The sequence below is a fragment of the Marmota flaviventris genome, chromosome 12, assembly GCF_047511675.1.
Source record: "Marmota flaviventris isolate mMarFla1 chromosome 12, mMarFla1.hap1, whole genome shotgun sequence".
Taxonomy (NCBI): Eukaryota; Metazoa; Chordata; class Mammalia; order Rodentia; family Sciuridae; genus Marmota; species Marmota flaviventris.
In genome coordinates this window covers 65,546,816-65,571,237 of record NC_092509.1, presented here as the reverse complement: position 1 = coordinate 65,571,237, position 24,422 = coordinate 65,546,816, and the positions used below count along the sequence as shown (strand labels likewise).

The following is a 24,422-nucleotide window of genomic DNA, read 5'->3' as shown; positions in this document are numbered from 1 at the left end:
CAAAACACTGTTTTAAATGGACAAAGGCCCTGAAGAAACATTTCTCCAAAGAGGATGTACAAATGGCTAATAAGAACATGAAAGATGTTCAACATTATCAGTCATTAGGGGAATATAAATTAAAAGTGTGATACCATTTACACCCACTATTATGGCTATCACTTTTAAAAAAGTAAATAAATGTTAATGGAATATGGAAAATTGTATCCTCATCTGTTTCCCGTGTGAATGTAGAATTAAGCATCTGCTATAAAAGCTGTATGGTGATTCCTAAGTTATACCCAATAACTAAAACCTTAAGTTTAAACAAAGTCTGTACACACATATTCACAGTGGCATTCGTGATTCATAATAGCCAAAAAACAGAAACAACCCAAATCCCCATCAGCTGACGAATGGGTAAACGAAATATGTAAATCCATACAATTAAATATCATTCAGACATAAAGAAGAATGAAGTACTGATACATGTCACAACATGGATGAACCTTGACAACACTTTATCAAGTGAAAGAAATCAGACAAAAAAGGTCACATATTATGTAATTCCTTTTATATGAAATATCTAGAATGGGCAAATCCATGGAGACAGAAAGGAGAGTTGTTGCCAGACACTGAGGAGAGGGAGGAATGAGGGTGACTGGTTAAATGAGTATGGGTTTTTTTTTTTTTTGGGGGGGGGGGTGGGGGCGGTTAATAAATATTGTGGAGGTAGTAGCACATTACTATAAATGTAATAAAAACCATTAAGTCATATGCTTTGAAATGGTGAATTTTATGCTTTTTTTTTTTGGTACTGGGTCTTGAACTCAGGGACACTCAACCATTGAGTCACATCCCAGGCCTTTTTTTTTTTTTTTAAAGAAACAGGGTCTTACCGAGTTGCTTAGTACCTGGCTTTTGCTGAGGCTGGCTTTGAATTTGGAATCCTCCTGCCTCAGCCTCTGGAGTTGCTGGGATTACAGGCATGTGCCACTGCGTCTAGCTTGTTCTGTCAATTTTATTGCATTTTAAAAATGCAGTACTCACTTGAACCCCTACTGAAAGATGCCAAAAGTCTCTTCCTCCAATACAAAATAATTTAACATGGTATATCACTCAAAAAATATGTGTATGTGTGTGTACACACAGTTATCATGGTGCCTGGGTTCAATCACAGGCATCATGCATACTAGGGAAGCCCTCTACCACTGAGGAGCATCCCCAGCCCTCTTTCCCAGTCAGACTGGGAAAGAGGCCAGGATAGTGGTTCAAGGCCTGGAGGTGGGGCAGAGAAAGGGAAGGACTATTTTGCTCCAACAGGAAATTTAGTTCTTATAAAAAAAATCCCTTGGTCTGGGGTAGTGCAAGTTAATCACCCATCCCAGGCCATTCAGTAGTCACAAACCTTTTGAAGAGTCAAAACCTTTTAAAGAGTGTGATACTGTATCCTGAAGATCAGTAACTGACACGTTGTCCTCATTCCTTTTATTTCATTGTATCATCTATCATTATTCCTTTGCTCTTGAAGGGCATTTTGGGGTTGTTGATTTGGCAGTAGAAATTTCAACTTTTCTAATGTTACATCTCTACTTCCAAATGTTCCCTGTCAATAGTTTAGCCAATTTGAACATCAACAATTAAGGAATATGTGTAAAACCTTTTGTCTTCTAGAATACATAAAATGTGTAATTCAAAATAATTACACATTAATTACTCTGATAAGGTGACGGATATGATTTTTCAGGGCTCAGTAATTTGAATATTTTCTTAGTTGATGTGACATGATTGAATCAGAAATAGCACTGTATCTGATAGAGAAAATAAAGAACACTGGTGACAAACTATTTAGCAAGAGTTCCTTAAAAAGACGATATATATATTTCTCCCACAAAGAAACATATTTAGTAATAAAATGCAGCTTAAATAAGCAGACCAGTAAATAAACTATATGTTCTAGATTTAATTTTTCTGAACTGTAAAGTTAGACACAAGGAAAAGATGGACAAATTAAAAAGTTGGGGGAAAAAATCTCATTTAAGGTACATACTTGCTAAAGCTGTTGATTGCAGATTCACTTAGATCGGAGAATAAAATTGTAAAGAAGTATGATAAAGTAAGATAGAAGGTTCTGAAAATAAATGCAGCTGTCAATTAATTTCAAAGGTATAGTATCCTGAAGTTAAACACCTAAGCTATGATTTTAAAATACCTCAAAGAAATTCTCCACATAAAAAATTATGCTTATCTTTTATGACATGTCTATTTAAATGTTAATATAACTAGATTTATTCCAAACAGGTAGAATTTTAAAAAAGAGCATTGAATAATTCAAATTTTAAAAAAAAAAGATCCCTCTCTTTCATCTTAAGTATGTGTCTAATTCAGGTGAGAGCAAAGGCGGTTTTAGCCAGAACTATCTAGAGAATTGTGGTGCAAGTAATCCTGTCCCTTAGAACTAAACATATCTGGTTCATGTGCTATTATTTTAAAGAAATTTGAGAAATACAGAAACTGAAACCAACCTGTTGAAGGTGAACAAGAACTTGATGAAAATGAACCCTTTTACTTTATGTCAAAATTAAGTAACATAGAAGAGGACACAGAGAACTTTTCAGGTTGCATATGTATCTAATGGTCAAATTCTAAACACATTCGGCCAGAATCTAGACCTATATGTATGGCTAAAGCAGTCATATAATCTAATAATTCCATTTCCTTCACTTCAAAGAGAAAAAATGAGATTAAAACTCATGTGACATAACAAGGAAACATCAAGTTAACTGAAATTCCTTGTCCAACAGAGTCCCTTAGGTCTTCTCTGAGTTTTCCCTGACTCCCTCCATCTTACTATCTGGGCCTCGGGCCTAGAAATGTGTAGATTTAATGATAAAATGAAATTCTGAAAGAAGACTGCACTCAGTCCCTCTATGCAAAAATAAATAAATAACAAAACAAAACCATCCCTAGAAGTGAGGACACATAGATCAAGAAGACCCCATTGCTGAAGCCCTGGGATTGCTGACCAAGAAAGATGGTGTTGGGAGTCAGAGGAAAGAAGGAGAAAGCCAAAGGAATTGTTATTTGGCCACTGTCTGTATCCAAACATGTAGTCTCAGCACAGAAATTCTTTATTCTGTCAAAGGTCTAGCCTGGGGAAGGGACAGGGGCAAGTGGGGTCTCCAAGGGCCTTTTCATTCCCAGATGACCCAGTCACACTGGGAAAGAGGCCAGGATAGTGGTTCAAGACCTGGAGGTGGGGCTGAGAAAGGGAAGGACTATTTTGCTCCAACAGGAAATTTAGTTCTCTGGGGTAGTGCAAGTTAATCATCCCATCCCAGGCCATTCAGTAGTCACAAAAAGCATGACTTATGGACAGTTGGGTGATTCTGCTATGATTGGTAAAATGGTGACCTCTGTTTATAACCATGATCTAAGGCCATATAATATGAGGAACAATGGCTGGGCACAGATGGTTTAGTTCAACTGCCTTTGTGTTCCCCCCCCCCCCCCCATTTCCTCTTCTATGGGTTTCAGGAGGCAGGCCTGAAGAAATCAGAAAATGATCTTCTTTTTTTTTTTTTTTTTTTTTTTTGCCATTTTTCCAGAGCCCCTTGAAAAGAAAACAAGTTTTCTTTTTCTTTTGCTAATTGATTTAGAAACAAAGAGATCTCCATATTCTCTGCCACCAACTCCCTTCATACAAAGTTTGTTGTTTGTCTTAAAGGTGGAAATGTCATCTTTATATACACGGAGAAGGAAAACTTCTAATATACAGCCTCAACCTATGAATAAAGTCCTAGGGGTTGAAGCTATTCTAACAGAGACTGAGTGAGCAAGGAAAGGACAGAAAGGAATCTGTGCTGTTAGAGAGAGACGTAGGATTCTGGAGGGACAGTGACATAGAAAGCCAAGCCAGAGCTCATTGCTAGAGCAAGTTAATTTCACTTCGCTGAGCAAAGGAAACTTCAGAGTTCTGTGACTGTCAAAGGCTGGGGAAAGCCCTTTTGTCCTAAAAGCAAATGATTTTAGGATAAAAAAGTCCTAAAAGCAAAATGATTTCAGAGAGAAGACTTTTCCCACCGAAGCCCAGAAGCCTGGCACATCTGTTTCCACCTTCAGGGGTCTGATTTTATGCCAACACAGAACTTGAGGGGGTTGCCAGAAGGGCACTTTGGACTTTCCCTTTGATCAGTGCCTGAGCAAGGTGTGTCCAAGAGTTAGGAGTTGGGAGGGCTGAGGACAAATCAGTGCACACATAGCCAGCTAGTGGGCATGTGTCTATCATCAGGGAACTTGGGGGTGAAGTGTATCTATTCTTGGGTTAATTCCTTCCCTCTGGAAAGATCCTGTTCCTTTTGAAGGGGACAAGGAGAAAAAGCAGCTAGAACAAGTCTTGTTTTTACTGTAGCTTCCTTTTTATCATTCCATTCCCCTCTTCTCCTGTTTAATTCCATCTTATTTTGAGGACCTTCTTTTCTTCCTTCCTTCCTGAAGGTTTACAAAAAGGAACAGCAACCCAGAAAGCTTAATGACATTTTCTGTCCAGGAATAGGGTTGGGGAGAGATTCCAAGACACAGTACCTCCAGCTCCCAAATTTTGACAATTAGCTTCAATGCCATCAATTTCTAGCTAGGAATTTTTCAAAGATTCACATCTACCCATTTTCCCAATTGCACACCAGGAAAACTAGTAGTAAACTGCTTTTGCCTTTTGCTTGGTGGTAGATTTGCCAGGTATATTGGGCAGGCCAGGATGAGAATCTAGATAGGTCAGAGCCAGGTGTGGGTGCCCCTGGTCCAGTCTGAACCAGACTGTTCCTGCAGTATTAACTCCAGAGGGAGGCGAGGGATGCAGGCTGGAAACACTCTACACTACACCTCATCTTGCACTGTGGAGGGCAACTCTGGTCACACACCCTGGGAAGTATGTCCTCTGGATGTGGCAACATCACATATTGGAGCTCAGTCTTCACTCTCTCCGCTAGTCTATCCACAAAGTAAGCCTGGGATTTGGGGGGAATGTGGCCAAAAGAGGATTCTAACTGTGACATTCACTATGTTGGGAAAAACTGATGGCACGTAAGAACCTAATCCAGATGAATGCACTTGACCAGGGCCCAGGGCCACTAGAGAGGCAAAGCCAGCTCCTTCCCTGTCTAGTTCCTAACAGCTCCTCACCTCTCCCCCCTCCCCCGCACTACGCTCTCATTTTCAGCCAAAAGTATTCAAGCCCAGAATTATTTTCAATCACAGTCTTCCCCACCTCACTCAGGCCTAGGCAGTGATAGAACAGTGCACTTTGACCCCCCCTGAGGGAGTCTCAAGCCCGCTGCTGTGCGCCTGCAAGAAAAGAAAGCGTTGCGGCGGTTCCCTGTGCTTTAACGCTCCTCTCACCCGGGCTCAAGGAAGCTTTCCAGCCTGTCGTACTTCCCTCCCCCTTGACATTTGATTTCTAAAACGTAGACGCAAGGGCTGAGGCTCTGGCATTTAGAAAAGGGGGCAAGGTCAAGGCCTAGAGATGGACCGATCCACTGGCACCTTTGCGCTCATCTCAAGCAAGTCCCTTGCCCGCAGCCACTGGAAAAAAAAGAGAGAGAGAGAGATCGCAGCGCCCCGAGTACCTGGAATGTAGGGACCTGACCCTAACTCTATTTCCGGCCAGCCCCAGCCCGTGCCCACGTTCTTCCTCCCTTTTCTCTGCTTTCCACCCAGAGCGGTCCGGAGATTTTGATTAAGACAAATCTGTTCTCGCGCCGCACTGGGATGGCGCCAAATGGCCAGGCTACGCGGGCACTGCATTTTCATCCCACGGTCAGAGCCTCTGCAGAGAAAGGTCTCGGTCCCGACGCACCCCATCCCCTCCCCCAGAGCGCGGGGCCGCGCTCCCGATCGGCTCCAGCACGCGCCTTCCCCTCCCTCCTCCCTCCTCCCACCCAGCAGTTTTCTCCTTTAAGAAGCACACACGCCCACCCCGCCTCCCACGTAAAGGCCAGTTTTCTCTCTTTTTGTGTCTAGAAGCAAACTCAACTTGAAGTTGAGAGCAGAGCCAAAGAGGTGAAGGGAGAGTACAAGATGCACTGAAACAGAGAAGGGAGAGATCAAAGAGGGAGGAGAGCGAGCGAGGAGCTGGAGGTCGAACAGGGCACAGGCGCAGAGGGAAAACTGAGAGAGGGGTACGGTCGCGCAGGCTGCAGAGCCGCAGCGCCTTTTGCGCGCCCGCCCGCCCGCGCGCGCCGCGGGGTCAGTCGGAAACTCACATGGTCGGAGTGCAGACCGCCTCTCAGTTACAGCGAGTGGGTGACTTCGGGGGCTCCCTGAGGTCTTCTCCCTGGTTGCCTGCTGCAAAAGGACAGAAACAAAACAAAAATCACGGGACACGACTGGGACGGGCCGCTCGGCGCCTCCGGGACCGCTCTCATTTGGCACAAGGAAGCGGGCGCGGGGATTCGTACTGCCTGGTGTAGCCTATAAATAGCAAACTTTTAGACGGAATCAACTAACAAATGAGAGAAGCGGGCATAAATTTGCGCAGGATTCCCCCCTTTCCGGGGACAACCCGACTCCCCTCCTCACTCTCTTTACAGGAGTGAAGAGGGGACAGATTTGAAGGGGGGGGGGTGGAATTTAATTTTAGTAGAATTTACAGGAGTTCTTGTTACTTTTGCAAGAGAGGAACCACACTGTTTCTGATCCTCCCCACCCACCTACCTTTGCAGCTACTCCCTCTTAACCCCAACCCCAGCCCGCAGCTCCATACCAGCTAGGAAGGACAAAGGCCCAGGGGAGCAGAGTTCCTAAGGGGTTGGCTGTTGACTAGGAGAGGAGGAAGAGGAGGATCCCGAGCCCGGTTTCCCCGGGACTACCGGAGTGATGGAAGCTGGGGTGGGGGTGGGGAGAGGTGGGAAAAAAACAGTGACAGGGTTTGGGGTCTTGTTGAAATGCCACGACAGGAATTTGGGTAATCCCGAATTTCGGAAGGAAATGCGAATTGGCGCAAAAGAGTACCTGGACTACAGGTACTACAACAGCCCTCCAGTTCTAGCAACCCCCCTTTCTCAATTGCTTTGCTAGGACCCTCCTCCCGATCCCGACCCGAAGCGCCAAGGTAAACATGGGAATTGTGTCTTTGGTTGCGTGGGGCCCGCAAGGTCTGGGAGAAGCTCACCCTGAGGGATGCGCCATGGGATCTGCCTCACTTAGCCCTCCCCCGTCCCCGGGAGCGGGCTGACTTTTCTTCGCGCCCCCTCACACCTGCCTCCCATAAGAAAGCGAATGGTCTAAATGATTGGGAGTCCTGAGCGCAACCCGCAGTCCACCCTCCCCCTTTCCTTTGGCCAGGGCCAAGTTGTGGGTGGTGATTAGGTTAGTTTTTCATTTTCATTCTAGGTCCTCAAAATAAAATCCCCGAGGACAACAGATACTCGCTCCCCACTCCAAACAACACAGTTCAGGAGGTTGTTTGGCTAAATTTATCCTGCGTGTTGCTAGCAAAAAATAAACAGGGTCAACAGAAGAATCAACACAGGTGGCTGGGGGATTGGACAAATTTAGGACTCCGCGGCTGAAGCCTGATGCGGGAGAGGAGGAGCTGCAGGTGAAGGGAGTTTGCGTCGCTCCCCTAGAGACTCGATTCTCTCCGCCAGGCCTGGGGAGGTGTGGTGGGAGCAAGCCCTCCCAAAGAGATCTCTAGCTGGAAAGAGGAGAAGGGAGCACGAGAACCGTGGTGATTGTTCTTTCCATTGCCCACCACGGCCCAACACCACCGGCTGGCCCCACACAGGAAAAGGTCAAATAAATACCTAACCTGACTTGGACCCGCCAGAGAGGAGACCAAAGAGATCTCCGACTCAGTTACTGTGAGGCGTTGCTGCCTTAATTCGCGCTTTTCCAACACGGCTTGCCTCCAGTTACCTTATCAAAATTACAAAAGTTATTTTGTTTGCCCCAGAACCCAGCCAAATATGGAAGGAGCGGGAAAAGGACAGAGGAACTAAGGAGGTTAGGGCTGCAACCCTCTGCGCGGGGCGTGAAGCCCCTGACTCCACGCTGGCGGGTGCGCAAGAGCCTTCTATTCCAGCCCCAGGAATCCGGCGCTCTGGGAGCTTCAGCGTCTGACTGCACTTCCCGACTTTCTCCAAAGGCTGGAGTGGGCGGTGCGACCCCTTGGCCCCCACCAGGAGTTCTCTTAAGGGTTCTCCCAGACAGGGTTGGACAGAGCCAAGGGGTCCCCGGACTCTCCGCATGTCTTGCGCGTCCAATGCTACCCACGTACCTGTCCTGACCTTCCAGCGCCAAGAACACCGGGTTGGGTAGCCGGGCCTGGAGCCCGCCGCCTCCAGCGGAGCCCGCCCTCGCCCTCCCCCTCTCGCCTTTGCGGGCGGTCTCTCCCCTGGCCGTTGGCTTGGGCCAGGGTTCTAGAAAGGCTTCTAGGATTCCCCTAGGCTGCGCGGCCCTTTGGTAGGTCCAGTCCAGCGCCTCTCCTTTCATGCAATCTAGCCTTCACCGTCCCCCCAAATCCTCCTGCACCCCGCCAACGGAGCCCACGCTTCAAAACTGTAGAAACTCTGCAAAAAAAAAAAAAAAAAAAAGGCGGGTTGGAAGATCTTTCGCACTATGTGCGGAGGTCGGGAGGGTGTGCTCGCAGGTTCTGGGTGTTCATAGGGGAATAGGCCCTATGGGACAAAAATGACTCAAAGGCAGCGCCCCAGTGGTTGTCTTAAACTCAAGGTTCACGTCTATATTGTTTTATGCCTAGGGGAAGACTGCCCAGCGTGATAGATCTTTTTAGATCCCATCACTGGAAGAAAAATCCTGGTGATAACGATTATCTCCCGCTCGCGTTATCTTGCCATCACCCCAATCCATCTCCCTCTCGCTCCAACCCCTCGGGGAGATGAGGAGGGTGAGGAGCTGGTGAGGGGACGGGCCACACCGCTGCCCTAGGATGAAGCGGAGAGGAGGAGGTACGAGGCCACTGCATCCGTCCCTTTCCGCTCTGGGCTGGGGAGAAAGGACACGGTGGGTTTCTTTCTCTGCCAAGCCTCACGCTTCTTTCAAATGATTTTAGTCTGGTGCTTCGGTCTATCCATATACATTTCCAATCTCATGGCTCATAAACTATTAGCAAAATGGTTTCATTATTCACCTTCTGTATCCTACAAAAGGGAGAAAAGACGGGCGCGGGAGCGGGGAGGGGGGGCAGTCGTCGGACACTAGTTAACAATGATGCCGCCCGGGTTTAAATCATGGTTCAGACTGCCTTCTTCAAGCTGACACTCAACAAATCTGGTCGGTTTCCAAGGATCTGTAGCTGACCCCTTCTCTCTCTTCTCCCCACCCCCTTCTGGCTCTCTCTCCATCCATCACTATCCATTTCTCCCTAATACCCAGGTTACTAGAAGACCAGATGAATAGCCCAGATACTGCAAATCCATTATTTGCTTCATTAGGTGTCATCAATAAGGCACGCCCTTTAGATACGACACACATAATTAATTGGTTAGAATTGCTATCCCTGGCCCCAGTTTGGGGTGGTATTGGTGATGGAATCACTTTTCATCCACGAAAACCAAGCCATCGTAAAACATAAGTCTAGGATAGTAACCAAGAAGTTCGGTGTGGCGTTTCAGGTGCCCAAATGGGCATCAAGTCCCGACCAGACTTCAGCGAGATTGGGAAGTTGCAGCAGGGCGGGGGGTGGGTAATGAGTGTGGGCACGCATGCCTGGTGAAAGTGTATAGATAAGAGAATGGGGGTCTAAATTGTTTCAGAGAGAGAAAATGGACCCCACACAGTCCTTACTCAGGGTCTGTGTTTGATTCTGAGCTATGGGGAAAAAATTAAATTAGCCAATTTGAATGAAAGCAAGTAGAAGCAAAGTGACTTGTCGAGGCCTGAGAACCGAGTGGAGGGGGCTAAGGTAGAAAAGTGCGGGCAGGCAGCAGCTGGCAGATACAGCCTCCGGCGCATGGAAGCTGGACTGGCTCTACCGATGGTGCCGATGATAATATTAGGTCCATGAATACTTTTTACTTTTCTTAGTCATTTTAGGTAAAATATATTTATATCACCTCGCTCCCGCCCCCAGCCCCTCCACTTTCCCTACACTTTTTGAAAATATAAAGGACGCTAGGCAAGTGAACGTGCGGTAATTATCCCTGGATACAGAAACCAATCTGGCTGCGAGAGGCCCCTGTGCAATCGCCGGCGGCGGCCGCGGCAGCGGCGCGCGGGTCCTCCCTGTGGCCGGGGACTCCCGGCGCTCGCTAGGTCACCGCACCGCGCGGCCGCCGCTCGCCCGCTGTTTAATATACATGGGGTGGGAACCAAGGGAAGCGGATCTCCGTGCCTGCCAGTTCTGTAGGAAAAAAAAAAAAAATCAATTTGCTATTTATTTTTGAAATATATAGATTTAGGACTTTTTTTTTTTCCAGCCCGACCCCCTTCAAGAACCATGGCCCACATTTAATTACGTCTTTTAATGACTTTTCCCCCTTATTTGCCATCGCTATTTCACGTAAGGGAGGGGGTGGGGTGGAGTTTCTTGGGGAGGTTTTCAATTCTGGTATCTTCAAAAAGATTTGCCTTATGTGTTAATTGCATGCTGTTAAGCACATCTGGGACTGAGTGCTGACCAACTCCGACCAACTTTTAATTAACACATTGACCTGGCGAAGAAGCAGCCGCCCAGCCTCCCCCTCGAAATATGTATATTAGCCGCGTGGAAGCCGCTTGGCCCGCGCCGCCAGATGCGTGCAAGGAATTGCCTGCGTCGAGGGGCGGGAGGGGGTGTAAATTGCAACCGCTCGCTCTCTTTCAGTCGAACGCTTTTCTCGACTCACCTCTAGGAAAACAACAAAGAAAAAGAGTTGAATGGCCGGCTCCTGAAGCAGGCTTCTTACATCCTTTAGCGCGGTTTGACCCTAGACTGGGAAGTTAGGGGAATTGGGAGGCAAGACCCACCAAAGCCATTTTTCTAACCAACCTGATATTGGCCTGAGCTGAGTGAGGACTGGAGCCCAGGCTCTTTAGATGGACCAAGTTCTGTTAATGGACATTAGGAATGTCCAAGAATCCTGATGGAAAGAGAGAAAGGGCCTTTCCAGGTTCTGGCCTTCTCCTGAGATTCTCAGAGACAAGCCACAAACTCCAGGACCCCAGATCCAAGAAAGAGGAATGGGTATCCTTCCAGGTTGAAGCGCGCCTTTGCCAGGCTAGGTCAAAGGAAATAGGTGACTGTTTTTAAAGACACTAGGCCCTTTCCCAGAAACGTGGGCTGTTGGAGCCCACATTTTCTAGCTAAGGCCAGTAGAACACCTGTTAGAGGGAGAAAGAAACTGAAAGCAGCTAAGGCGATGCCACCTGCAGATATGCAATTTCCCCCAGGTAATTTCATTCAGAATTGATGGCGTTTCACTGGAGAGATGTCTTCAGAGTGAGTGCCTAGCCTGCTTCCCTGTAGAGCACAAATGCGGGTTAATCCCCAGATACGTACTCATTTTCTCTTTCTGCATCTAATCTCAACTGCCTCGCTCCTCCAAGTGCTTAACTTCCGCGTACAAGCCAATAAAAAAATGTCAGAGTGGTATTCCTTCTCCCAGCCATAAAGAAGTTGGAGTGAATCACTCCCCAGTTACCGTTTAAAGTCCCCTCCAGGTAACAGCTGAAGTTTCTTGTTTGACATTTTTCATTCCCCAATACAGAACTTTTCAATATATTCGCAGAACCAGCATGAGGGATAATGTATAACAATAAATTCACAGCAATATGCTCTGTGTGGATGCTCTGAAAAATTTACTGAGACAAGATTGATCTCCAAATTCCTTCCACCTCAATACTTATTCTTACACTTTTTTTTGTCCTTCCCTTGAATCTACTCTTCCTTCCTACCCACCTATCACAGAATCTGCAAAATTGGAGACAAAAAGAATAGAAAAGATAAAGAGAACTAAGTCCCATTACTCAGTATTCCTCTCACTTCCTCCAGATCTTTTTATATTCAGATAAAGGTATAATCAAAGCACATCTTTGGACAGGGAAAAACCAATCAGTTGGTAAATTACAATGTCCCTTTGCAAAGATAAGGCCTTTGGAAAGTTAGCACAAGCGTTGCCCAAACAGCTTTGAGTTTCAGTGGACCACAGTTCTTATTTCAGCTCACAAATTGATCTGCAAAATTGCAGCACACACCTGATATCCAGGGGAAAACAAGAGTTGGTAACTCCAGCTGGTTCTTCTTTTGATTTACTCTGCCTGGTAAGATGTATGCTGGGATGTTTTGATAAGGGGGGAAAAAAAAGGAGTCAGCAGTTTGATTTGGAAACTCTTTTATTGCTGAATATGGTTGCAGGTTTAAACTAAAGAATGTGTTTCTGCTGGGGACATTTGCATGACACATCCATATGCATTAGCAGCTGCACGGTGTTATATCATCAGTTCCTGTGAGCATTTATCTTTTCTTCCTCCTTCTGTCTTTCTCAAAGAAAGTAGGTAAGTGGCTTGTAGGAAAACCATATAGATTTTAAAGATGCATAAATAGTCCCATGTCCTTCAGGCCCTCAGCACCTAAGTGTCCTTAATAACAACCTGTTTCTTTGGAAGCTTTTGGAATATATGAAGTACTAAATCTCTCTGATTACATTTTAAAATTAAAATAATTGATGAGCAATATATAAAATATGCTAAAATAACTATCCAGAGAAAAAGGACTTGGAGTTCAACTCTGTATTCAAGAAATACGTATCATCTTTAGCGTCCTTCTGCTGATTCGCTTAGTAACTTTCCAGGGAAACTTTTCATTAGATAAGTTCTTTTTGATGTCTTCAGTCTTCACTTGATACTTGATAGAGGTAATGCTTTTGAGTCAAGATACTAAGACCTTGCCAGTAGATAATGATGCCAGAGAGCAAAACAGCAGTTCTGAAGGATGTTTGCTTCACTATATGGGCTGTGTACAGGGCCAATGGATAATTTCATAGTAATTGCCTCCAATTCAGCCATATTTCATGTGTCTGATTCCACCTGAATTCCAGTACTCTCTAAACAGCAGAACCCAGAATGTCCTACTGAAATCAGAAGGAAACTGAGTTCTTGTTTTATCTGATTTCATTTAATCAATATGACTATTTTTCTTTAAAAAATGAAAACTGTACTTTAAAATGTCAGAGTACATAGACACACACACAGCCCTGCAAAAAAAAAAAAAAAAAAAAAAAGAAAAAGAAAAAAAAAGAAACTGAACATAAGTACAATTTTTAAAATTATCTCTCATTTCTGGTCAATGCCAATGTTTTAATTAATTATTTGAGAATAATTTGAATCACTCTCAAGGTTTTGACCAAATCAAATTTCAAAGTATGGGTGTATTACAAAGTGAAATGAAAATCTTACACATGCACACAAGCACAAGCAAATAGATAATAATCCTTATCAGGAATTATGAGACCAATGAAAATGTCTACTAGAGATATTATGACTTTTCTCCCATTTGTTGTTTTTAAGTTACAAGAGAAGTTATTTAGAAGAAAAAATTAAATTACAATAATAAGTAAAATACTGCAATCTATTTTTTGTCTACTTAAAACTAATATGCACTATTGTACAAATGTTTATGCACAATGACACATAAATATGTATGAATCTAAATGATAATCTATTTTTATGTCTTGTTTCCAGATGTTTGCAAATACTACCAAGTGCATTGATTTGACCTAACAAAAAAAAAAAATGTACTAAGATCTCTACCATTCAAATGAATCCTAAGATGTTTTAGGTATTACATGGAAGAACTTTCTCCATTAGCCAAAAGTTATTTGGCTTGTTTTTAACTCTAAAACAATAAGTTAGTATAATGTAGATGTAAGTAAAATAGATGCTTAATACTTTATAATGGAAAATTTTACCAGATTCATTATTTTACCCAAATAGTTATTTTAGTGATAATTAGAAGTTTCTATTGTTAGGCTAGTAAGCTTAGTTGTTTAGATAAGAATATGCCACAGAATTGATCTTGTGCTAAATTGTGTCCATACTCCATAGTCATGTATTACATTCCCAAACCCTCACCAGTCCTGGACAATTGTCTGCCAGAAGTGAGAGGAAGGCCAACCAAGTATACTAATGAATGTAAACAACCCTTAAGTGCATATATTACTTGCAGCATTAAATAGAAAAGAGAAGGAGTATATGTCTACAATCCAAATGAAAAATTTCTAGCAAGATTTATCAAGAAGCACAGACAAGAACAAAGAATGACCATTTGATCCTACAAGGAGAGCTTAGGCATGATAAATACTACTGTACTTACCTTGGTATATCACTCAAAACTTCTGTATATAAGATTGTATTGCTTTAGTGTATGTCCACTTTATTTTTAGGAAAGAAAATTTTGCTTGCATTGAGATTAGATTTTGATATTAAACATTTTTAGAAGTATTAATGGTATCAGTCACCTTAGGATATAGGGGATCTGAGGAAATTGCTTATCCACTCATCTCTTGAGTATGTTTATGAAGTAATTCTATTTCTTTCTAAAAGACTTTGGCATAGGTCACAATATCAAAAGCTCTTTGAAATATGATGGCTAACAAAGATAAAACATAAACTGTTATAGTGGATCACCCTTCATTCCGCAGATCCAAATCAACAAGCAGAAAGAAGCTTTGTTAAGTTAGCACATAATTCTATGATCCTTTATTTTTCATATTCATTTCAAAGAAATATGGGCTAAGTAGAGTCTATTCCAAAACCAATGACTGCAATTGGTATGTATGGAGCTTAGAAGTCATCACTCAATGCTAACAACAGGTAAAAAACTGATCCAACTGAAAAAACAGTAACTCTTCTTAGATCTGATAGAGAAGTGAGTTCACAGGACAAATCACTGCCTCCAAAATGAGAGAGACAAGCAGTTAAGGAGAATCACAACTTACTGAATTGGGTACAGTGGTGTACAGTGGTAATTCCAGCAACTCAGAAGTTCGAAGCAGGAGAATCACAAGTTCAAAGCCAGCCTAGGCAGCTTAGTGATACCCTGTCTCAAAATAAAAAACAAAAAGCACTGGGGGGTGTAGGTCAGTAGTAGAGTGCCACTGGGTTCAATCCTGAGTAGAGCCAAAAAAAAAAAAATGAAATCACAATTTACTAGAATAAGAAGCCATGAGTAGAAAGTAGAAACTTCTGTGGGATCAAGTACCAGGGTAAGACAATCTGAACTGTAAATGAGAAATTGCTGGAGGCTCATTGTGGACAAGTCTGAAAGTTAAAAACTCCATGGGAACTCATTCACAGGTGGACACCCACATGTTTGTTTCATTCAATTCCTATTAGGTTCTGGCAGTCGTATTCCCTTGCGTTTCTGTAAAGGGGAAGGGAAAATAAACTATTTCAAAATGTACCATTCATTTGTTTTTGTTTGTTTTGGTGTGTTTTTAACAAGTGCTACCCTCTATGTTGTCAAAGTTTCATTGAGGTTTTACCAGATCCTATTTTACCTAAAGGAGGGGGAAACAAACCTTGCTTCATCTCCACCCTCATCCCTCCAGCCTTCAGCAGGGGGAAAGGTAAATACCTAACTCCCACTTCCTCTGTCTCACCCAAGGTGGTAAAGGAGGCCTGAAAAGCACACATGAAATTCCCAGTACAAGGGAACAGCTTCTCCAAAGGACGGAGACTTAATCATAGGGTTTTAGAACATTGCTTACCACAACCATAGCGCTGCTAGTTACTAAAGGCATATTTACTTTGCTTCCTTTTACCTAGTAAATCCTGTCGACCTTTTAATTAAAAAGATTACAAGCATACTAAAAGGCAAAAATAATGAAGAGACTGAGCTCACACCAGAAACAGTCAGATATTGCACTGTTGGACAGAACAGACCAGGACTAAAAAAATAATAATAATAAGATTAATATGCTAAATGCTTTAATGGAAAGAGTAAACAACATGCAAGAACAGATGGAGAATATAAGAAAAGAAAATGTTAAACAATAAAAAAAATGAAATGCTAGAGAATAAAACCATTGCAATAGAAATAAAGATTTGTCTTTGATGGGCACATTAGTAGACTGTACATAACTAAGGAAAGAAAACTTGAGGATAGTAAAAGCCTCAACAACTAGGTCTATGCATATCATAATCAAGCTTTATAAAATCAAAGATTTTTAAAAATCTTTAAAGAAGGCAGGGACAGGAATCTTACCTATAGAGGACCAAAGGTAAGAATTACATCCTTTTTCTCCCTAAAAACCAGGCTGGCAAGAAAAGGGTGGAATGAGTACAACCATAAGAATGGAATCCTAATTAGAAGAAGTTATACTCCATGTATGTATAATATGTCAAAATACGCTGTACTATCATGTATAGCTAAAAGAGAACAAATTTTTAAAAACCCCCCAAAATTCCCTTTTCAAAAAAAAGAATGGAATTAATTTCAAGTAGAGAGAGAGAGAGAGAGAGAATCACCAACCTAGAATTTTGTACCTTGTCAAGTTTTTTCTCCAACAAATAAAAATAGAGACCTCATAGTTTAGATATTAGGTGTCCACCAAAAGCTCATGTGTGAGACAATGCAAGAAATTTCAGGGGTAAACTGCTCAGTTTTGAAAGCCTTAACCTAATCAGTGCATTAATCTATTTGAATTGATTAACTGGGTGGTTAGTGTAGGCAGGTAGGGTGTGACTGCAGGAGGTGGGTCATGGTGGGCGTGCCTTTGGAAAAATATTTTGTCCCTGGAGAATGGAAATTCTATCTCTTCCTCCCTCCCTCTCCCTTTCCCTCCCTCTCCCTTTCCCTCCCTCTCCCTCTCTTTCCCTCTTCCTTTCTCTCCCTCTCCCTCCACCTCTTCTCCCCTCCCCCCTCCCCCTTTCCTCCCCTCCTCTTCACCCAACCCCTCACTTCGCCTCCACCCTTACCCTCCCCTTCCTTCCCCTCCCTCTCACCCTCCCACTCTCCTCCCCTCCCACTCTCCTCTCCTCCCCCTCCTCCCCTTCCTCCCCCTCCTTCCCCTCCCCCCACTTTCACCCCCCTCCTCCCCTCCTCCCCCTCCCCGTGTGATTTTTGATGGCAATGTCCTGAGCTCCTTTCCTTCACTACACCTTTTCATCAGGATGTTCTGCCTCATCTCAGGCCCAGAGCAATGTGGTTGGCCATCCAAGGATGAAGAACTTTGAAACTGTGAGCACCAAATAAACTTTTCCTCCTTAAAAATTGTTCTTGTCAGATCTTTTGGTCACAGTGGTGAAAAAGCAGAATAAAACAAGAGTGAATTTGTTGTCAGTAGACCTGTCTCACAAGAAATAGTTTTTCAAGTTCTTCACAAAGAAGGAAAATTATATCAGTAAAAAACTTGTATATACATAGACAAAGAAAAAGTGTTAGAGAAGCAATAAATAAAGATAAATTAAAATATATTTTTATTATTTTAAACTAATCAGAACATATTTTCAAAATAACAATGATGTATTTATTGTTTACACACAGTTATGTATGTTTAAGCATGTGTGAAATGAGTGACAGCAATGAATCTAGGGATAGGAATTAGGAATATTTTATCGTAATGTATTAACATTAACTGTGAAGTCCTATCATTTTACCTAAAAGTGAACTTGGATTAGTTGTAAATGTATATTGCCAAGTCTGGGGCAACCACTAAAATAGTCTTTTTTAAAAAGGCAATATAACAGACATGGTAAGAGAAGAAAGAAGATAATGTTTGCAAAATTTTTAATTAAAACACAGAAGACAACACAGAGGAGAAGAAAACACAGAAACAGAATAATGTTAACAAACAGAAAACAGTAATAAATATGTTAGACATTATCAAAGTATGTCAATAATCATGGAATGTTGATGGTCTAAATGCACAAATTAAAAGAGATTATCAGAGTGAATCTAAAAAATGAGCATATTTTCTATATGAAACTCAGATTAAATATTAAAAAGAAACATGCAGAAAAAAGAAACATATGGAGAAAGATGAACTCTGCTAACACCAATCAAAAGAAAGTGGGAATAGCTACATTAATTTCAGACAAAGCTGATTTCAGAGCAAGGAAAGTTACAAGAGATAAAGAGGAACATTCCACAATGATAAAGAGGTAATACTTCAAGAAGACATAACAATCCTTAAGGTGTATGCACCTAATCACAGAGCATCAATATTTGTGAGGCAAAAACTGATAGAACTGCAGGAGAAATAGATCCATCCACTATTACAATCCGCTATTATATTTGGAGACTGGAATACTCCTATAGCACAAGTGGACAGGTTAAGCAGGCAGAAAATTAGTAAGAACTTACTTGAACTCAGTAGCAGAATCATCAACTGGACCCAATTGATATCTATAGAACACAGCTTATACATTCTTCTCAAGTTCACATGAAACCTGCACCTAAACATTCTGTACTGTTAAACGTACCTTACCAAATTTAAAACAGAAATCCACGTAATGTCTGCTTTCAAATCACAATGGATTTAAGCTACAAAAGCAATGACAGCTCGAAAACTCAAAATACTTGGAGACTGAATTACACACTTCTAAATTAAAAGTGGGTGAAAGGAGAAAGCTCAAGAGAACTTAAAGTATTTTGAACTAACTAAAAATGAAAATAGGCTGCATCAATCTTTGTGACATACAGTGAAAACAGTGCTGAGAGGAAAATGTCTAGCATCAAATGCAAATATTAGGGACATGACTAGATTTAAAGATATTAATCTAAGTTACTAACTCTGAAAACTAGAATATGAAAAGCGAATTCAGTCAAAAATAATCAGAAGGAAAGGGTTAATAGCAAAAATCAATACAATTGAAAGTGGGAAATTCTTAGATAAAATCAACAAAATCAAAAAAAGCTAGTTCTTTTTTTTTTTTTTTTTTTTTTTTGGTACTAGGGATTGAACTCAGGGACACTCAACCACTCAGCCACAGCCCTTTTATCTTTTATTTTGAAACAGGGTCTTGCTAAGTTTCTTAGGGTCTCACTAAGTTGCTGAGGCTAGCCTTGAACTTGTTATCCTCCAGCCTCAGCCTCCCCAGTCACTGGGATTACAGGTGTATGCCACCATGCCTGGCTGTATAAAGTTGAAAAACCCCTAGCCAGACTAAGAAAAAAACAGAGGTACAAATAAATAATATTGGTAAAGAAAAAAGACAATTGCTATGTATGCCTTGGACATTAAAAATAATAATATGACCTATGACACAAATTTGATAACTTAGATAATTATAACTTAGATAATTATAGCTTAGATAATAATACGGGCTAATTTCTTGAAATACACAATCTTCCGAAATTTACACACAGAAAAAAATTAGATGATTTGGAACTGGCCTCTCTTTACTAAAGAAATAGGATCAACAATTCATAACCTTCTAAAACAGAAAATACCAGGTCCAGATGACTTCACTGGTGAATTCTACCAAACATTTTTTTTTTTTTTTTTTTAATAAGAGAGAGAGCATTTTTTTTTCTCTTTATTTATTTTTTTTTCAGCGGACACAACATCTTTGTTTGTATGTGGTGCTGAGGATCGAACCCTGGCCGCACGCATGCCAGGCGAGCGCGCTACCGCTTGAGCCACATCCCCAGCCCCTCTACCAAACATTTAAGGAAGAAATTTTATCAACTTTCTAAAATCCCTTTCAGAAGATAGAAGCAGAGAGAATACTTTCTAACTCATTTATATTCAGCCAGCATTACTTTAATATCAAAATCATATTTTAAAAAGTTATAAGAAAACTGAGCTGCACATGGTGGCACAGGCCTGTAATCTCAGCTACTCAAGAGGCTGAGGCAGGATGATAAGTTTGAGGACAGCCTCAGCAACTTAGTACCTGTCTCAAAATAAAAAATAAAGGGCTGAGGTGTGGCTTTGTAGTACAGTACATACATACATAAACATAAACACACACACACACACACACACACACACACACACACAGAGAGAGAGAGAGAGAGAGAGAGAGAGAGAGAAAGAGGAAGAAAGAAAAAAAATACAGATCTATAACTTTCAAGAACACGGATGCAAAAATCCATGACACAATAGTAACAAATAGAATCAACAATGTTTAAAGATAATCATATACCAAAACCAAGGGGGATTTTTCCAGGTATGCAAGGCTAATTCAATATTTGAAAATCAATTACTGTAACCCATTCCATCAATAGACTAAAGAAGAAAAATAACGTGATCATATGAGTAGACACAGAAAAAGCATTTGACCATCCATTCAAGACTTTAAAAAAAATAAAAAAGCCTTCAGGGAAACTAGGAATAGAGGGAGAACTTCCTCAACTTCATGAAGAATATCTACCAAAAACTCCAGCTAACACCATCATTAACAGGATAATAGAATCAGACAAGAAAGAGGAATAAGAGATATTGATTGGAAATGAAAATGAACTGTCTTTATTATTAGATGACATGATCAACTATGTTAGAAATCTGAAAGAATAGACAAAAATACTCATGGAACTAACAAGCAACTACAGAATGGTTATTGAATATGAGGTTAACGTAAAAAGTCCATCAGTCTTCTTTCTACCAGCAATGAATGAATGAAATTTGAAATTAAACACATATCATTTAAATCACATGGAAAATTAAAATAATTCACATGTAAACCTAACAAAATACATGACACTACAAAACTTTGAAGAAAAAAGGAACCAAGTAAATGGAGAGACCATCCGTGTTCACGGACAGGAAGACTCAATATTTTCAAGATATCAGCTCTTCCCAACTTAATCTGTAGATTCAATGTAATCCCAGCAAGTTTTTAAATTTTATATTCAAAATTCCACAACTTATTTTGTGGACTTTGGTGAACTGATTCTAATGTTTATTCAAAGAGGCAAAAGACCTAGAATAGGCAACTCAGTATTGAATGAAAAGGAAAAAAAAAAAAAAATCAAAGTCAGAGGACTGATACTACCCAATTTTAAGACTTACTATAAAGCTACAAATATGACCCATCTAGCCATGAAAAGAGAGAGAAAACTTAACTACATATTGCTAACTGAATGAAGGTGATCTGCAAAGGCTCCACACTGTGACCTCAAGTATATGACATTCTGGAACTATGAAAACTCTAAAAAATATCATTGGTCCCCAGGAGTTGGGGAATAAGAGGGATAGATGGTCAGAACACAGAGACTTTTCAGGGAAGTGAAACTACTCTGTTAAGAGCAAAATGGGAGATACATATATTTATGCAATCGTCAAAACACAGATAATGTACAGCACAAGAGTGAACCCTAATATAAACTATGGGCCTCAAATGACAATAATGTATCAATTTAAGGTCAGTGCTTGTAACAAAGATACCACTCTGTGGAGAATGATGATATTGGAGGATTTCATTGGTGCATGAGAACAGGAAAAATAAGGTAACTGTATAATTTCTGCTCATTTTATTATTAAAAGCCCTTATACAAGGAAACTATTTCAATCCATCCTGATATGACAATTGGGTGCACAGAGAAAAAGGATGAAAGAAGAATATAAAGGCATTTCTCTAAATCCAGCCATGGATAAGAGTCAAACACAGGAGGGAACCTAAAACTGCTATTTAAAATAAATGTATATTGGGCTGGGGATGTGGCTCAAGCGGTAGCGTGCTCGCCTGGCATGCGTGCGGCCTGGGTTCGATCCTCAGCACCACATACAAACAAAGATGTTGTGTCCGCCGAAAACTGAAAAATAAATATTAAAAATTTAAATAAATAAAATAAGTGTATTGACTAATAATTTTAAAGGCCAATGGTTTGCCATGATATTAGCAAGTTATTAGTAGTATATTGTAGCTCTTAGGCCTTTGATCTTGTTGCTTAGCAAAATTTTTATTCCAATATATTACAGATAAGGAAAAGTGAGTACAATATAAGTGTTAAAATGGCCTCATGAATAGTGGGACTTGGTACAAGAAAATAACTCTAAGAAATATTTCCAAAGCAAAAAAACATTTTGGAAGATTTTAGTATTGTTCCTAATGGAATCATAATGTACTGTACAACTAGGAAATATATTATGTAAAATGTAACATTATATTGAATTTTTCAAATAAGTATAAAATAAAGCTTTTTAAAGCAAGTTATTGGGCTGGGATTGTGGCTCAGCAGTAGAGCAGTCACCTAGCAGAGGCAGGACCAGGGTTCAATTCTCAGCACCACATAAAAATAAAGGCATTGTATATTGTGTCCATCTACACCTAAAAAATAAATATTAAAGCAAGTTATTATACCCATTTTGCAGACAGAAAGAAAAGGGCTTGTATAGTTCAAATAGAGAAAATACTTCTGCTTGCATATGGCCGAGCCAAGATTCAAACACTAGTTTGTTTCACCCAGGTTCAAACTCTTAAGCACGAACCTAGTTTTATACATCAGTCTTTCATGAACTGTAGTGACATGAATCTAACCCTCATAAGAGGATTCAGTCTTGACATAATGTCAGAATCAAGGCCTCTGGGAAGCACCATATTCTGGACCTGGTAAGTTCTCTAAAGTCTATAAAATATCACCTTGAAGGTCTCTTGGCAGGCTGACCTTTTCTAGTGATGCCTCTATCCTTCTCTGTGCTCTCATTCAAACTGAAGCAGACATTTCGTAATAGTTACAAAAAGATTATTTGAGAATGGATGAGGATGATTTAGCATTAGCAAAAAGATAATACAAGCAATTACAAATGGCATAAAGTGGGGACATTAACTTCCACAATTCTTTTCCTAATTATTACACAAATTTGAAACTCTTATCCATGGCTGGCTTTAGAGAAATGCCTTCTTTCATCCTTTTTCTCTGTGCACCCAATTGTCATGTCAGGACGGATTGAAATAGTTTCCTTGTGTAAGGGCTTTTAATAATAATTGCAAAGAATGCCCAGGCTCTCAAATCTTCGCATTAGTTCTCCAAAGTTCACACTTCACATTCCATCTTTATCAACTATATTGCTAAGCTATAGCTACTTTCCAGATCTGCTCAAAGCCAGCATTTAAGAGGATTGCTTTTCTTTAGTGGGCTCTGTACAGTGAGTGCCACTAGCTGTTTATTACTGGGAAATAGTTTTGCTTTGTGTGGCATTGCAATTCTATCTCTGTCTCTCTCTCCTGTATGCTACCTTTTCTGTTGTTATTTGTTTTATTTTGGGGCCCCATGCACTGAAGTTAAGACAGTGTGAAGGCACATTGTATAATTTGCCCAGAAGAATGGTTTCTAGAATGGAACAAATAAACAAACAATAATGTTCCCTTCCTGCCTTCCATCTTGCCCAAAAAAGAAGTTTCTCCTTAAACCTGATATAAATCATAACCACCCTTTTGGGTTGCAGCCACATGAGGCCTCTCTGCTTAACTATTTCCAACTCACTGGAATGTTACTCCTTGGTTACAAGATGAACCCCCATTCTTCACGGCCTCTGGGAAGAGCACAAGCTAGCCCATGCTTGCTGAAACAATAAGAACTCACACGTTTTATGACTGCTCTTCAGATGAGGAGATTTATTTATTTATTTGTTTTTTGTTTATCTATTTATTTATTTATTTTGTACTGAGTATTGAACTTAGGAGTACTTTACCACTGAGCCACATCACCAAACCTTATTTATTTATTTATTTATTTTAGTTAAAACAGGATTTTGCTAAGTTGTTGAGGCTGACCTTCAATTTGCAGTTCTCTTGCCTCAGCCTCCCCAGTCACTGGAATTACAGGCATGCACCATCCACCCAGTTAGATAAGGAGGTGCTAATGTGCTTTGGTTCAGTATGAAGATTTAGCATCCAATCAGCATGGTTCTTTGCAGGCAGGATTATTTTCTGAATTATCAGAGCCTCCTGAGGGACCACAGCTGGGTAGTTTCTTCTGTGAGTTAAAGCTGCAATAGTAAAACCAAGATATGAAATAAAAGCTATCAAGTCTCATTGCTAGACTTGAAAAGAAGAAATAAGACGATAAAAAAAGCAAAGGATGTGTTGTGACTTTTAAACCAACTATTGACTTTCACTGGGGTGCTCAGCTCACATTGTGATTAGGAGTCTGCACCATAATTGTTCTTGTCATCCATACACTTGGTACAGTCGATATCTTTTTATCATATACATTTTTAATCATGTATTAATAAACAAGAAGTTTGTATCTTATTGATGATTGGATTATATTATTGACTAACTCCACAATTCCACACATGGCTTCTGAAAATATAAACAAGGTCAAAATGCAAAGATCATGCAAAGTGCATCAAAGACATAAATTAATCTTTTCTCCAGCTCTTTGTCTAACTCTGGGGACAATGATTAGAAGAAAAGCAGAGGAATTTGGAAATTATCAATTGAATAAGTGATTTCATCAGACTAAAGAGAATAAGACAAATAAGAATTAAACTGAAATTATTTTTATTGTACTAGAAGATGGAACATGTTTTTTTGCTTTTTGTTACCTCTTGGTT

General features: G+C 40.9%; 1 protein-coding gene across 10 annotated transcripts in view; it reads right to left on the bottom strand.

Annotated features, from left to right (window-relative positions):
- The window catches only part of Esrrg (estrogen related receptor gamma), a 600,595-nt gene extending 592,261 nt beyond the window's left edge, over window positions 1-8,334 (bottom strand). For 3 of the 10 annotated variants that reach the window (XM_071600074.1, XM_071600077.1, XM_071600073.1), the window contains exon 1: window positions 6,240-6,534. Coding sequence is in view for 5 of the 10 variants with exons in the window: in XM_071600071.1 (XP_071456172.1) it covers window positions 6,240-6,241 (2 nt within the window). In the remaining 5 variants the exon portion in view is untranslated. Of the gene's footprint in view, window positions 1-5,603; window positions 5,668-6,239; window positions 6,536-6,690; window positions 6,776-7,147; window positions 7,234-8,254 lie in introns of those variants that run through there. The other 7 variants (XR_011703969.1, XM_071600081.1, XM_071600071.1 and 4 more) reach the window with 6 other exon arrangements.
- Window positions 8,335-24,422: the final 16,088 nt, after the last annotated feature.